The sequence below is a fragment of the Echiichthys vipera genome, assembly GCF_963691815.1.
Source record: "Echiichthys vipera genome assembly, chromosome: X".
Classification (NCBI taxonomy): domain Eukaryota; kingdom Metazoa; phylum Chordata; class Actinopteri; order Perciformes; family Trachinidae; genus Echiichthys; species Echiichthys vipera.
This window is the reverse complement of record NC_139825.1, coordinates 14,550,804-14,567,285: the sequence shown is the minus strand read 5'-3', so window position 1 is coordinate 14,567,285 and position 16,482 is coordinate 14,550,804. Positions and strand designations below refer to the sequence as shown.

The 16,482-nt window shown below is 41.1% G+C and overlaps 1 protein-coding gene across 1 annotated transcript in view; it reads right to left on the bottom strand.

Moving 5' to 3' along the window:
• Positions 1-16,482, bottom strand: part of LOC310965652 (plexin-A2-like) — a gene marked incomplete at both ends in the record, with an annotated part of 64,260 nt that overhangs the window by 24,455 nt on the left and 23,323 nt on the right. Inside the window, 10 exons of the mRNA XM_083939369.1 lie at positions 283-400; positions 1,487-1,638; positions 3,592-3,791; positions 4,547-4,643; positions 5,251-5,451; positions 7,741-7,855; positions 10,418-10,514; positions 11,529-11,682; positions 12,728-12,851; positions 15,361-15,461. Of these exons, the coding sequence (XP_083795495.1) occupies positions 283-400; positions 1,487-1,638; positions 3,592-3,791; positions 4,547-4,643; positions 5,251-5,451; positions 7,741-7,855; positions 10,418-10,514; positions 11,529-11,682; positions 12,728-12,851; positions 15,361-15,461 (1,359 nt within the window). The remainder of the gene's footprint in view (positions 1-282; positions 401-1,486; positions 1,639-3,591; positions 3,792-4,546; positions 4,644-5,250; positions 5,452-7,740; positions 7,856-10,417; positions 10,515-11,528; positions 11,683-12,727; positions 12,852-15,360; positions 15,462-16,482) is intronic.

Genomic DNA, 16,482 nt, shown 5'->3' with positions numbered 1-16,482 from the left:
ATTAAAGTAACGTAACTTGATTAAGCTACTTTTGGATTACCTTATCGCTAAATATGGGCTCCATTTTCTTTGTACTGTGATGTTGTTCCTGTTTTCTGCTTTAAATACAAAATGATGGTGAAATTCCAACCCAGAAAAAACAGGTTTTAGGTTAGAGGCCCATTCCATGCATTCAGTTTCTCCCCATGCCTGCATGTTCAAAATGTCGAAATTCATTGCAAACACTTTATGTTTGCTCCAGAACAAATGGACAAAGTAAATGTGTTCCAGTTGCAGAATTACCACAAAGGAGTAGAGCTGGGAGGACTGTGCGCGTAGTTCTGGTCTGCATTCGCCAACACACAGCTTAACTGGACCTGGAGCACTTCCTTTAGGAGCTGCAGCCATCTCGCAAACAATCCTGTCAAAACACACAAATCCACAAATGTAGGTGTAAACAAAAAATGTAATGCAACAGATCATTGTGCATACAACACACACACACACACACACACACACACACACACACACACACACACACACACACACACACGCACACACCAGAATCACTGCACTGTAACACATTTGTTATGATGGCACGGGGGGGGGGGGTGGCCTCTGCTGGCCAGTGTGATTGAAGCAGACTTTCATAGAAGTTGTGGGTCAATACAGAGGGCCATCTTTCTTCCTAATGGGAAACCTATAACAGCAATATAACTCATATGATAAACTACACCCCTCCCCATCTTCAGCCGATTGCCACCCACCATTACCTTCCGTTGCCATGACAACATAGGGGTTTCTTCAATAAATCAGTATTGCCTGTCAGGTCAATAAGATAAAGTGTGCCATGAATAAGTCATTATAGCAACTGACCCCATGCTGAAATTAATGGTTGTAACAGTTGTAATGCCATGTTTTAAAGCACTGTGTGCCGAATGAATGGCCCCACCGACTGCACTGCTCTGCACAAGAAACTCTGCATTTCCCTCTACAATAAGAGCATCCAATGAATCGTCCCTGCCCATCCCTTCTATTCATACATCACGAGAGTTTTCCAATTTTCTGCTAGCATGTTCTTTTCTCTTTTTTTCTTTTTTACAAGGATATAAATAAAGTCCCTGCAGCCTGAGCCCAATCGCATTACATGGCTGTGAGAGAAACACATGGCTAACAGATTGTCCCTCCAGTCAGCGACATGCAGCGCATTTCAATTACAGCTGTGCCGACAGCCTCATAACGACAACAACACAAAGACTGTCTCTTCCTCTTGCTCTGACTGCACCAGAGCAATGCAAAGACCCCCACACACAATCCTACTACCTGATGAAGCATCACTGGGCTCCAGCTAATTCACAGATTCTGCTAGTGACTGTGACAAAAATGGTGTGAGTGAAAAAGAGATTTATTTGTGTGTGCTTGCATCTTTACAGTATGTCTTTGTATAGTACTGTACAGTATGAATCCATGTGTGTCGGAGCAGAGGAGGGGGGGGGGTCTCTCTTACTGTTCTGCGGTGATGTATCCTTCCTCCTGTGGGGTGCACTGCCTACCCGCCACCTCCACGTTGCCCTCCAGCTCAGAGAAAGACAGACCCAGGTTCAGGCCCTGGATGGTGACCAGTGTGCCCCCTTCCAGAGGACCTGCCACTGGGCTCACCTAGATAGGAAGGAGATGAAATTAATATAAAGATGAAGAACAGATTTGATGTACAGGGATAGGTTCTCAGATACCAGCTTGTCAGTTTTGTCCATATAACTGAGCACAGCTTCTTATTGTTAACTAAAGCCCCTTTCGCACATGTACTGCAAACCTGAAATTATCCGGTTGAGATGTATGCAAGATCACAAATGATCGAATCAGTTGGACCCCACTTTACCCTGCTACCTCCTTAGTACAAAGTCTGTATGAGCCCATGTGTAAAAAGAGCAGCTCATTGTCTGGAGAATTCACAGTGAGTGAGTGGGCATGTTGATGACATGGGGTACATTGAGATTCGGGAACTTCTGTCAGTGAGGGCTGATGTCGAAATTCTCAAGAGACTGGGTTGTTTTAGGACCAAGTTACAAATCTGCTAACTTTATTGACATGAAGTGAGAACGCATCTGACCCAATCTGCTGTTGTGTGCTACATGTGTGAAAGGGAGACTTTGTCTGGACTTGATTCATCACACAGTGTCAGGGCTTCATATGAGAAAATTGCGTAACTGTAAAACCTGTAATGCAAGGACATTTCTGTACAATAAAATAAGATTGTTCAATTAAAGGCAATAGGACAATATATCCCAGAGTTTCCCATATTGGAGAATAATGTGCCATAAAGAGAGTTTAACCCCAAAGTAATAATTCAGTGTAATTAGCTAAAGTTTTAGTTGAGAGTCACATAGTTTAAATGGTTTTCCCAACCCAAGAGAAATATAATTATGGAGTAAAGCTAAGTCTGTGTAAGCCCCTGTGTGACTGAAACTTTAGAGTACATTATCAAAATAATAAGCTACTTTAGTACAATAATACTGGCCCTGGTTAAAGGATACCTAAACTCTTAGCACCAACTGGAAGTGCAAAGTTATTTAGTTTATTGATTCTTCAGATTCATAACTCCAGTTGCCTTTGGGATCGTTGACACAAGGGCGCATTTTCCTGTAACCGCACATCTTTAGTATCGATAAGGCCGACTATCCACACGTAGCCGGCGTTATCAGAGCCTGAAAACAGTATTTTTTTGTTACCAGGTCCTAGAGTGGAAAAATTTGAGAACGCCCCCCCGTGGCATTGTCATCTGGAGGGCGAAACTGCATACTTTGTTAAAAAGCCTTGAAATTCACCATAATTCAAAACAAACTTTAATGAATAATTCAGTGAATAAAAAAAGCTTGGGAAACCTATTCACTGTGTTAAGTTTGCCAGCAGGAAACCTTCGGACCTGCAGAGCAGAAAAGGAGCAACGCCCGAGCAGCACTCAGAAGTTGATTCATTCTGCTGCAGCTCCTTCAGAAACACTAATAATGTGACAGGGACATCAAAGGCTTGCGGCTCTTTGAAGTGGGAGAGCCTTGCATCTCTGTGCCTGACCCACTGTGCCTCATTCAAGAGAATGAACAGGGGTTTGTGACATAAAAGATCCATCACTACTTTCTAAACAGACCATATTCGTTTAGCTGTCAAGCACCTAAGGTATTCCGTCGGCTTAGGATAAAATTCAAGTCTCAGGTAAACAGGCACTTGGCTGGGAAATTGGAAGGTAGCCACAGATAAAATTAGTGTTTGTTGTTGACATACTACCAGGAATATTCAACCAGATGTCTTGGTTATGTCTTGGCTGTTACCACTCCATTGGCAGTCAGAGATAAAGTCTGAAATAAAGTAGTTTCAGCCATTGTAACAACCTGCTTCACCTGGGTTTCTACATCAGATGCATCTCGCACCTCAGTCAATGACTTTGTCTTTTGTTATTGCAAACAAAACCCATTAAACAAGACTTTGCCTTCTTTCCATCTTCAACGTCAAAGTTTCAGAAGAACTTACTACCATGTCATGATTGCTTTTAGCTGCTTTGCCAAATTTGAGTTTCAAAACTTTTATTACAACAGCCCGAACAAATAAAGTACGGACCTCAGTAATGCGTGGGTTGGTGCACTTGACATTCCTGGCAGAAAGGTCCAGCCAGCGGCTAGCATAGGGGGTGATGGGAGGACAGTGCTGCTTCATGGTGCATCGGCCTTCGCCACTGCACCAGCCACACTGGAACTTTCTCTCCGCCCGCAGACACATGCCACAGCTGTCCCTCTGGGCGCTGCACTTGTAGAGGTTCACTGTGAGATTACACAGAGGATATCTGGTCAGTTAAAATATCGAGTCATTTCACATGTCACTGCTATAAATAGGTAATAAAAGCAAAAATCAACCATACAATATCCTGTAAAAACATCAGGAGGGAGTCATATTAGAATTCCACTTATAGTCAAACTCTCATCAGCCAATCAAAATCATTCTTAAACAGTACAGTCAACTCCAAAAATGACTGCCTACAGCCATGCACAGTCAACTTGAGAATAAAATTAAACTCCTAAAAAAGCATGGTTGTTTAAATTCCTTCTTCCAAGTACATTCTTTTTTTTAAATGCAGCAGTAATCCAATAAACCTCTTCTTTGAAGTCTGTCTCTTACATCCTCTCCTGTAAGTAGCCTATATTTATGCCCATATAAAGTATCTTACCTACGTAATGACAAGTCTTGTTAAAATTCATGGCCATCACTGTATATCCTTGACTACAGGGATGTATTTAATGTACAGACCACAATGACAACTGACAAACACCTTTTCTTGCATGATGATAGAGAGGAAACCAAGAGCAGCCGTGAGAGCCAAACTGAGCAAGCGAAGATTCACCCTTCACCTCTCCGAGCACACAAGTGATTGGGTGCTTGTTGATAACACTGCCTGCTTTTGTAAACTTTCTCTCAAGGCCCTTTGGGAGCCTTGAAGCGTTCTCTATGACCCGTCTATCCCCTGTGGATTGAGTGCTTTACACTTCTCTGGCCTGGCAGTGATGGATGGCAGAGGCACCTTTAATCTTCTCAGGATTGTCGATGATGAAATTGCCGTTCCATACGATGGAGAGGTCCACTGCCAGGTCACTGATCTTCACACCCTCGTACATGTACTGAAAAACAGAAACAGAGTGAGGGAGTGTGCAGTAAGTGGATCCAGTGAGAGAGAAAGTCAAAATGAGAGAGATGATAGAAAGAAAAAGAAAAAAAGATGCATCGAAAACACAGAGTGGAGGAAAATGAGAGTATGAAAGGGAAGCAGAGGGACGAGGCTTTTAACCATCTGTCATTTCTGCCATGGTTGTCTGCTCTTCTCCTCTTTGACATGTAGGCTGGCTGGGGTGGCTGATCATTCACATCTGAAGAAAATGGCCTTTTCATTCATTGTCACAGAGTAGCAAGGTATGCTCTGCATTGAAATTTAGCCTGTTATCTGCAATGTTTAACAAAAATCTTCTGTATTCATATCAAACATCATTTCTTCCTTCCTTCCTTCCTTCCTTGCTTCCTTCCTTCCTTCTTTGTCAGTCCTCTCTCTCACATGTTTTTTACCTTTCCTCATCACTCTCACTTTCCCTTTCGCCAACTTTCTCCTCAGTGTGCTCAACACCTCAGGCTGTGTTCACTGATGTACCCTATGTACCTTGTCTACACAGCATCCAAGCTGTCTGCCTCATTTGACAGCTGTGAGACTCCCACTGGGAGTGTTTGAGGTCATACCGAGCTGTTCTGGCACTGCACGCTGGTGCTGTTGAAGCGCAGCGCTGTGACGCGGTGACTGACACCCTGCACATGCACCACACACTCATAGCCCCGCTGGCCCGACTGTGGCTGGGGAAGGTTTCGAGCCCTCAGAGTGATGGGTCGGATCTCGCCGGCCGGAAGGAGAATTTCCCCAGAGTGAAGGAGCTGAGGGCAGTCCTGTGAAAACAGCATAGGAACACATGTAATTGGACGATCCAGAGTTAAGCCTTAACATTACACATACATAATATACCATTTTTCTTTACTGATATCCCCTTTGGAGATTAATTGAGATATCTACAGTATGTAGGTTTCTATCTATAATATCTATATATTTGTTTATCTATGCAGCTTTCTTTCCATTTGTGTATATGCTTTTCCATCTGCATTTTGTAATCCGTATTAATACATATGAATATAAACATAAAGATTAACGGGGCAAACAAATCGCTTATCCAAATATAATTTGCATTCATATGCTACTACACACAACTATTTCTATCTGTAGTGATAGTACTATACTCTTTTCTTTTTGCAGCATTTCTAAGCCTCTCAGTGGCCCAGTCTGTAACTTTGAGACAGCCTAGTGGTGTGACTCTAGGGATGGCAATGGCAGTCAGTCAGACCACCACTTTGGTCCAGAATGAAATATCTTACAAACTACTGGATGGATTGCCATGGAATTTGGAATATATATCCATGATACACAGAGGATGAATCCTAATAACTTTGGTGACCCTCTGGTTTTTCATCTAAACCAGGCGTGTCACTAGCTCGTGAAAACATCCGGGGCTGTAGCCCCGAAGTCAGAGTCCTTTCAAATCGGGATACGGGGGTCTCTCCCCCGAGAAACTTATGAAATTGGGCTGATAAACATGCAATTGTGGCGTAGTTTGGGAATTAAAGGAAAGACCTGGTCATGTGTGACTCCTGTCGGGCAGGCCTACTGAAGAGGTTAATGTTTAGGTCCGCACAGACCCCAGCAGCCAGAATGAGACATAAGAACAGCCTACAGCCTCAGAAACACTATCATGCACCGACCTGATGTCAAGTGGACCGGGTTGAATCCACTGCAGGTCTCCTAAAAACTGTACAGACTAGAAGACATCACTGCTCTGACGGACGTCTTCTCTCCTGAGTGTTTGGGTTTAACGCGTTAACTGGACACTTTCAGCTGAAAGCGTCCGCGGTTGCTATAGTGATGGCAGGTGCGTAGCTGACCTTGTGAATGCCTCAATGTTGTGTTTTTCCTGACAATTTTAAACATAACGTCACCTACCTGATCAGTCTTTATAGTTTCGTTTGAGTAAATGTGTCAGTGGCGTTTATACGTTGCTTGTTGTTACATTAAACAGGAGGAGAGTTGTTCTTCCTAAAAATACCTATCTCTAATTAATTTTCTAAATAAATCTGTTTGTCTTTGAAACCTGCCTGTGTAAACACGTGTGGGTAGAATTTTATTCACCACCTCAAAGAACAAAACTTTTTTAGGAGATTTGTAGGAAAACAAATGCAAGTCAAGAGATTAACCCGGTGCTCCAGCAGCCACGTATCTGTCACTCTGGTGTAGTAGTTGTAAACAATCTATGAGTATCTCTCTTAAAAACATAATCCTGTTTTCATCATCTGCAACCACAGAGGCACTCAGCTGAAAGTCTCCAGTTAACACAGTCACTATTAAACCGAAGCAGCGTCCCTCAGTCTGCCTTAAGTTTGATTCTGAAGTTATCACTTGTCAGTGTGTGGACGTGTCAATTTTGCGATTTTCACTGCTACACTGTTGCATCTCTGGCTGCTGGTAATGCAACCACATACAAGTCTACTATACTGGGCTATTTTCATCATCATTATGGTTTTTTTGATGATGACACAGAGGTCCGAGGCTATTTCCAAGAGATCCGGGGCTATAGCCCCGAATGCCCAGGTCTTACGACGCACCTGTCTAGAACCATCAACAAGTTTTAATTTATCCAGTATAATATCTCGAAACCTACTGGATGGATTGGTACAAACCTTTGCACAGATACTCATAAATGCTAGACAATGAGGACTTTAGTGATCCTGTTTTTTCTTCTAGCACCAACAGATTTCTAAGACAGTTGGTACAGCATTCGTATCCTTCTAAGTTTAATAACATTAATGATCCTCTGACTTTTTTTCTAGCACCATCATCAGGTCACATTTCCCTTTGTCCAGGAGCCTTCTTTGTTTTTTGCGGCTGTTATTGTGAGCGTGTTAGCATTTAACTCAAAGCACTGTTGTGCCTAAAAACTAATAGAGGTGCTAGTGTGGCTGTGTCTATTTAATGCTTTGGTGGAGCTATAGTTTTACTCTTACATCATGGATTGTGCCTTTAAAGTAAAAGTTTCACACAGGAAGCGATAAATGGTTTTCTTGAAATCTACACTTTAATCAGCTAATGAACGCTGTAAATTTCTTTACGTTAATGAGAATATACTACAGTACCTCTGAGGCGTTGACTCTGCCTTCCTGGAAAGAACAGCTGCTGGGGTCATGGGTGCACAGGTTGCGGTATTTACACCAGTGGCAGCGAAAAGTGCTGTTTACACAGGAAAGACACCTGCAGGATGAAATGAATGCATTACTATATGGCCTGCAACATTTTAATAATGCCTCCTGTATATTGCTTTTATATGTTAAAAAAAAAAAAAATGGTATGTAAAAAAAAAAAAAAAAATGAATCGCTCTTTATATCCTACCCATCATTTACATCTTCCTTGTAAAAAGATTGAAAAAGGAGACCGATGAAGGATTATTGCTTTCTGCTGAATTAATCATGCCAGTGTGTTTCAATGAAAGATCAGAGGTCCCCATTTTCTGTGCAGACAGCAATGAATGGTCGTCATTTTGCCGTAGATAATGACCTTATGCATGAAATCTTGGCAGGAGAGTAACTAGTCAAGTGTTTCTGTCGCTGAAAGTTATGTAGATAAGTTAAAAGTTAAAGTTAAACAGTGTTATATAAAAACAGTACAGGGCATACAGAGTCCTTGTCCTGAGCTTTTTTATTTAATAATTCATTCATACTTGCTTTATAATTAATTAATAATAACTAATTTTATTATAATTGATTTTTGACTTCAATAAAAAACAGTGCATTTTACCTGTCCAAGTCTGGATTACATACAAAATATGGAATGAAAGTGACAACTGAATATTTGATGGCAGAATTGCACAACATCTTTGACTGTGATTCAGTGAACTGCAGCCCATGGTCACTTGTGGATTAAAGTTGAGCTAAAAAAAACCCTGTTAGACTGGCTTTAATCAGCTTTGCTTCAGCAAACATGGAGCTGATTGTGATACATATTTTGATGGATAGAGATGGGTGATGCACAGCTGCTATTAGACCCAACAGATAAATTGGAGAGCTGAAATTGACCATGTCCTATTTTCCTGTGGGGGGCAACACAGACTTTGCTGTGTATAACAGTGGTGTACCACACAAAACTCAGATCCATGTACTATCAAAGTCGAAATTTGGTCATGCAATAAGATGAAACATTGAGGAAAGTATAAAACCGCTAGCAGCACTCCAATACTGCGGCTCATAGCAAGCTACAAATGCCAATAAATGTAGTGCAGCACCATTAAATTCTGATATTAATTAGCTGCCCAGGGCCAGTATGGACATAAAAGTGTGTGTGCGTGTGTGTGTGTGTGTGTGTGTGTGTGTGTGTGTGTGTGTGTGTGTGTGTGTGTGTGTGTGTGTGTGTGTGTGTGTGTGTGTGTGTGTGTGCTCGTGGATTTTGGGGGGTTGGATATTAATAGAACTGGACTGGCAGGGAGCTGGATAATTAATTATGAGGGTGATGTGATGCTGACGTGATGGTGGTAGTTGGGGAGGTGGAGGAAGAGGCGCTGGGTTAGGAGGAGTGTGTTTTGCTTGCAATATTAATCACAGGAGTTCACAGGGTCACATCGCAGCTAATGGAGGCCGTATTGGTGTGGGGGCGGATGTGATGAGCTTCCGACTGTTTCTCTCTAATAGCTTAATATGGTTATATTAGGGCTTTCATGTCTCAGTCAGAGACCATTTTGAATAGGTGGCATGTGTATCCACTGTGGGCTAATTTCCAGGGTTTGGTTATGAATACCATCAATCAAAAGTTCCCTCCTAGTGTGAACTTTCTATATTCCTGAATCCAGCTTTTGTGTGCTGATTGTTCTGTATAATTTGTGGCACAGTTAAGTGAAGTGTTCATCAGAGGGTGCCAGTTAAAATCTCAGTAACACCTCAAAAAACAAAGGAATTATTACTTTCTGTGTCCAAACTATTATTGTACCATTAATGTGGACAAAACATTTAAATATTTCTTATTCAATATTATTTCATTTAGACTTTTTGGAGTTTTGTAAAGCTGCGAGTCAACTCAGTCATTTTATGATTCATCTGTGAAAGCTGACAAATACTGCTAATTGGCATACATCCTAGTAAGATCCACCTCTTGTAGCAGTGATTGTAATTGCTGTTCAGATAAAAACACTTGTCATAGTTTACTATTACGATGAATACAGCTGACATCAGCATAATGGCTCAAAGTCAAAGCAGCTTCCCTGCGGAAAACAGATGAAGGTGTTAAATAAAGTCCTCTTTAAGGCACCAGAGCGAAGCTAAAAATGTAAAATGTCTCAACACAAACAGTTCTCTTGGGACAAAGTCAAGTCAAAGAGGGATGTGTCAGTCTACTGCTTATCTATTCAGGCCTCCTCTTGGATGCACACTCAGTTGGCAGTTTCCAGATGTGAATATACGGTATTGCATAAAAAGAGGATATATGCTTTGGATATTAATTTGGGGTATTTTTAGAGTACAGACAGAACTCTGAAGTTATTCATATTTAAAGCTGTAAGCAAAAAGCCCGCAATCTGTCAGTTTAAGAAAAGTAGAAAAACAAACAGGCCATGGCAAATGCGTCATGTTGATTTAAGTGAAACCTGACAGATAAGTTGAGCTCAGAGGTTATATTTACAGCCCAATCTTAAGTGGATTTGGGAGTATCAGTACATCATTGCTATATCATTGCCCTAAATTAAGCCGTTCTTTTCCATCTATTGAACAGATCAAAGTATGGGGGGTGGGAGAGGGAGAGGGAGGGGTGGTGGCAGCAGCTGGACTCACGTTTGATGGGTGCTGCAGTTGTAGAACTTCACCACTGTGCTGGCGACCATTTGACCAGTCTCCTTTGAGTTCAGACGCAGCTCTACGCCAGCCCAGTCTGAGAGGGAAGGCAGGGAGCATAATGAGTGAAAGGACGGAGAGAGGGAATTCAATTTATGTAAGAGAGTGGATGACAGAGAGAGAACAGTGTGAAAAAGAGACAGAGAGAGACGAGAAGGATGGGTGAAAGAACGAAACAATGAGGAGGTCAAAATGAGGAAAAAAAACGTTAATGCTTTTATCACACTTCTGTAAAGAGCCACCTGGTGTCTGCGTCTCAGCAAGGGCATATTGCTGTTGTCGAGGGAAAACCTTCAGTCAGAAACTTCAATTGAAGGATTACTGTATATGCTCTGAGAAAATTCTACTGCTTCTTGGTATTTATCAAGCTCCTTGAATAAACAAAAAACGCAAGCAGGTCCATCTGAAAAAGGCTGTTTTTTGTGTCTGGAATATTGATATTTTAAGGGTTTTTTACCTGACAATGGCATCACCATTAATCTGTATTAGGGTCTGACTGATATGGGATTTTTACGATCGATACTGATACTGATTTTAAAAGGAAAAATTTCACCATTTATCGATATGGCGGCCGATATAGTAAACATTTTGAGCTGGACTGAAGATATACTTTCTCTGTGTGGATTATGCACCGATATGACACCGCAAAGGTACACAAAAGGCTGCTTTTTAAAAAAATGAATAACATTATTTAAGAATGCTTAACACTATTATGCATTATATATGTATACACATTCTTAATAAACACTGATAAAATAAAGAATAAATAAAAAATCAAATAAATAGCTGAATAAATCAGTCAATTGCTTAACATTTAAATAAATCAGTTTAAAAATGTGCTATATGACACCATTTCAGAACCACCCCAAACATTGTTTTCTGCATTATATGTTCTGTGAAAAAGGTTTTCATATCGGTGCATACTGGAAAACCTATCCGCAGATACCGATAGATACAGTGTTGATATATCTCTGATAGGTCAATATTGGCTAACTTCTGGCTCTAATCTGTATAAAGGTACAGTGGTATATAACTTTAATAATAAGCTCACCTTGTCCTTCTGGTATCTGAGGGACATCCTTCCCAGCCGGGGACAGACACATAACCCTGTTCCCGTTTACATGACCCTCCAGTTCGGCCTGCTGTCCAAATGAACAGGTAATTCCAGCAGAAAGGTCCGGGACATTATTCACCTCCAGCAGAAGCTTAAAAGAATAAAGGAAGAATATTTAATGTACCAAACTTGTGACCTATGATTGGCACATGTACCATGGTAAAAAACTGTGACAGTGCTTTGACAGTAAAATATAATTATCACAGAAACATTTTGTCTGTTAAATATGAAGCTGGAGTTAGGAGATGCTTAGCTTAGCTTAGCACTCCCTGTTCCAAAAGTAAAAACCAGGGAGAACTGGCATTTTATTGCCTTTGGCTTGTTCCAAAGTCAACTAAATCTGGCAATCGGCACCTCTTAAACTCACTAATTAACACTTTAAATCTTGCTTGTATAATCCGTATGAAGGCCGAATTGTAAAAAACAACTAAATTAACTCCAGGAAATTAGTGCTCCGGGCCAAGGAGTTGTCCGGCATACAGCCCCCTTGTAAAACCATAATCTGTTGTTTTTACACTTGTGTTTCTGTACGGATTAAACAAACGAGATTTAAGATGTTAATTAGTGAGCTTAGGAGGTGCTGTTAGGCAGGGTTTGTTATGTATGGACACAGCCAGGCTAGCTGCTTCCCCTGTTTCTTTGTCGAAGCTAAGCTAACCCACTGTTTGCTTCGGCAGCATATTTAACAGAGAGATATGAAAGTTGTATTAATCATCTGACTCTCGGCAAGAAAGCAAGTAAGTGTGTTTCCCAAAATGTTGAGCTATTCCCTTAAGATAATACTCAGCTCCTTCACTTATCTGTGCTCTTGGCGGCTGTAGAAAAATAGTCAAATTAGGCTGAAAATGTAATCAACCTTTTGGCAGAAGCATCAGAGATGCAGACACAGTAGCTCACTGCACATCTGTCTCCTATTCCACAGTGCATGTGTTTAAACCAAAATAAATAAAGTAGGTGTCCCACAGAGGGGAGAATCACCCTTCTCTCTCTCTCTTTACCTCTCACAAAACTAATCTTCTCTACCAGGCTCATACTCACTGTCCACGTGGCTGTACAAGGCTACTCTCAGTGATTGCTCATAAACATTTTGAGTGGAGTGACAGAGCAGTGATTGGTGGAATGATAAGCAGACTCACAGGGACACTATGTGCTGATACAGCAATGCTGTCCGGGTGAGCGATAACCTTCACACAGCGGTCAATGTCAGTGGCAAAACGAAATGTCTCTTCTGCCCTCAGACACCGATCCCTCCTTGAGCACCTGGGGAAAAGAGGGACTCATAATTAAAGATGTATAAAACAGTACAGCAAATTTAGTCAATTATGAAAATGCTCGGTTCGGACTGTAATATCTCGACAACTGCTGGTTGTATTGCCATGAAAGTTTGTGGAGACATTCTTGGTGACAAGAGGATGATTCCTATTTATCGACTTGAGATTATGTGCCTTTGCATTTGATGCAACTATGTGGTTTACATTTATAGTTTTGACTTAAATGTCTCAAAAACTATTAGACGGATTGATGTGAAATTTTGTAGTCTTTATTATGATGACTTTTATTAATTTTGGTGACTTTTTAATCTAGCGTCATAATTTAGTTTGGACAAACCTTTGGATCATGGTTAAATACCTGCAAAATACTGGCATTCCCATCAGCCTGAGCTGTACTTTGCACTTTGTGCTAATTAGCTCATTTTAGCACGCTGAGCACACAGCGAACATTATACCTGTTAAACAGCAGCTTGTTTGCATGACTGCAGGCACCCCCCCTGAATTTGTACATAAACAGCATGAACATAAAGCTAATGTCATGGTTGAATCTAACCTGAGGTTGCATCTGTAGTTGTACCTATCTTCTCCTTAAACCATCCATTTTTTTTCTTTTACCTGACCACAATATAAGAATGTTCATGTTTTGATTGTTTTTAATCATGGTCATCCCCCCTGAACATGGCTGTTGGTCTGATGCTCAGTCAGATCATTCCCTTTACATTTTTACTGTGCTTTTCTGCAGAGCACATTACACCGAGTGCAAAAGTAAAATATGCTTCAGCTCCTAGATCCCAACAGGCAATTAAAAGTAAGAAGTGAAACCATAGTGTGACCTGAGAATAATCTTGTAAGAGAGAAGTGCAAAGTAGAAGTACATTTAAAGTTGTGGCAAAGAGTAGAAATCATTTTTAACACTTTGAGCAATTTGGGGATTTGTTGTTAAGAATAGTATATTATGTGGTTGTACTGATACTGATTTCTTAGAAAGAGGCATTATAGGAGTTAGGTCTCTGCAGTCTCAGATAGTAACAGACATTAAAAAGAACAAGAGTCTCTCAGCTGTTGAGTAAAATCGCAACAGCAAACTTGGAGAGATTTCGTCTGCACACCATCATCTTTTTCTTTTAAATGTGTAATGCGCACAGCGAGGGGAAATATAACTTAATACACACTCAGATGCTGCTGAGGGGATGGCACCTCCTGAGAGAGCTCAAAGAGCGGCGAGGCCTCTGCTGTAATTACAACACAATACAAAGGCAGAATGGAAACACGGTGACAGCTGTTGCTGGCTCGGCTCCTTGAGGCGAACCAGAGCTACAGGAGTATAGACAGTCACCTTCTGACCGCTCATCAACTGAAGTGCCTTCGAAAAAAAAGCACACCTTTCATCTCAGACTGTCTTTCATTGCCTTTTATTTTGCCTCTTTTATTCACCGCGTTTTGTCTGATGGAGCCATTTGTTCCCTTTTCCATCAGGCTTTGTGCATGTTCAGCTACACCCCCCTGCACTCTGTCGGATAGGTACATTTGGTTTGCCATGCCAGGGGTGGGAAAGTGGGCTCCTTAAAGAGGTCTACATGACACGGCTAGAAAAAGACCAGGATTTAGTAGACAGAAAAATAAAGTAGGCTCATTCTGCAATGTGAAGGATCATGATTCACTTTGGTTTACTTGAGGGAACAGCAGCCTATCTATTCACTGATAAGTGAAAGGCACTATTTTAAATAAACGGCATAATAGGATTTGCAGTCAAAGTCAGCACTCTGGGAAAAAAGGAAAAACAACTGTTTAATGAGGTAATTTCGATTAAGACAAAACATATTTTTTCCCTCTTACTTCACTGTTGGTTTGAGAGCTGCAATTTAAAAAATGCTGATCATCATCAAGATATTGCTCGCTGAAATGCAGACGTCATATGATGAGACAGGAGTAAAATCCCTGGCGGAGGCCAGCTTCAAACACAGCGGCTGGTGCAGAAACACAGACCTTTTTTAATCTCCTGAATCCCCTTTGCTCCATTTCGGGGTATTATGCAAGCTAACCTGGGGGTCAGATAATTAAGATGGAAGAGATAATCTTGCACCGCCAGGTCCAAAATGTTCCCTGGGTATGTAGAGGTGCAGTTTGTACACCCACTAGAGTGACAGGCTAATCCCTCCCACTGCCATTAACACCAGTCGTTCTCCCGCCTCACAGACAATAAAAATCTGGTGGACATGCAGTTTCTGCTGTCCTGAATAGCGCTATTAAAGTGGGATCACACGACCAACAACCACTTCCTGGTATTCCGTTTGTCCCGCCAGCTGTTGATAATGGTGAACTCCAGGAAGCGCAGTATTTCTGTTATATTAAACCGCACAAATCACATGACCACATGCTTAACCTTATTTATAGCTTTCCACAAGCTGTTTGGTAAACAGTAATGTTGTGGTTTTAAAATCCCCTCGGCTGTGATGTGTGTCTGTGAGCATGGGAGAAGATAATGGAAAAAGACTCACATGTTGTACAGGACACACCAGCCGCAGTGCGGGTCACCAGAGCTCAGACACTCGGCACATGTGCCGTACTGCTCACAGGCCTCCACAGGGACCTGAGCCACCTAAACCAGAGGAATTACAGGGAGGTTAAAATGTGTAGCACACGTTAAGGAAAAATACACAATATTTAAAACAGACAGAAAAGAGCATAAAGACTGCTATATTCTATTTGGCATCTGGAAATGCATGGGCATTATTTCAGTGGCACACATAGAAAATGGAGCTCAATTTGGTCCTTATGTTGTGTACATCATTCCATACAGTCTATATTTTCAAGATAGTCCTTTGTCACCGTGCCTAGTCACTGTAATAATCTACAGCCGGAAAGAGATGCCAACAGAAAACACACAAGAGAGAGAGAAGCTTTATGACATGTAACAAAGATACATAGCAATTGTCCCAAACCATGTAGATGCGTTTACATGGACCCTAATATTCCACTTATAATCAGAAAAATAGCTCAATTTGAATAAAAATGGCTCATGTAAACTTTCCAATATTCAATCAGATTGAGAAGGTTGTGTAAACCTTTGATATTGTTCAAAGTAAAAATATGAGCGTCTTATAACCATGTAATCCCATCATTCATCTATTGGTGGAATAAATGTACTCTTTCTGCGAAATGTTCGTAGCATTATGGTAATCCTAATTGGTAAACTTAGTAAAAACGTCTCTCTCCCATCAGTCTTTGCTTCGAACTTTCATCTACTGGCTCCTGGCTTTTGGTCTTGTCAGATCACTTTATTTTTCACCATGTAAACAGTTAAGTGGGAGTCTCAGATCAGAACGATTTGAATCAGGTTGAAGAAACACTGTCCGTGTAGCTGCACCTTATTGACACTGGAATCAGCAAACTTCTGGATTTTCACAAATTCTCCTCTCATACATAGGAAATAAAATAAAAAATCTGGTTAATGGTATCTGGAGTTAGGGTTATTGCAGCTACCTGAATTTCACATGATTAAATCACCACTGAACTAACTGACTCACAGGCAGAATATTTTCAGAATCTGTAACTCATTATAAAGCGAGACTGAAGTCCTCACTTTGTTACTTAAGTAAGTCTAGTTTTATCAATAAGCC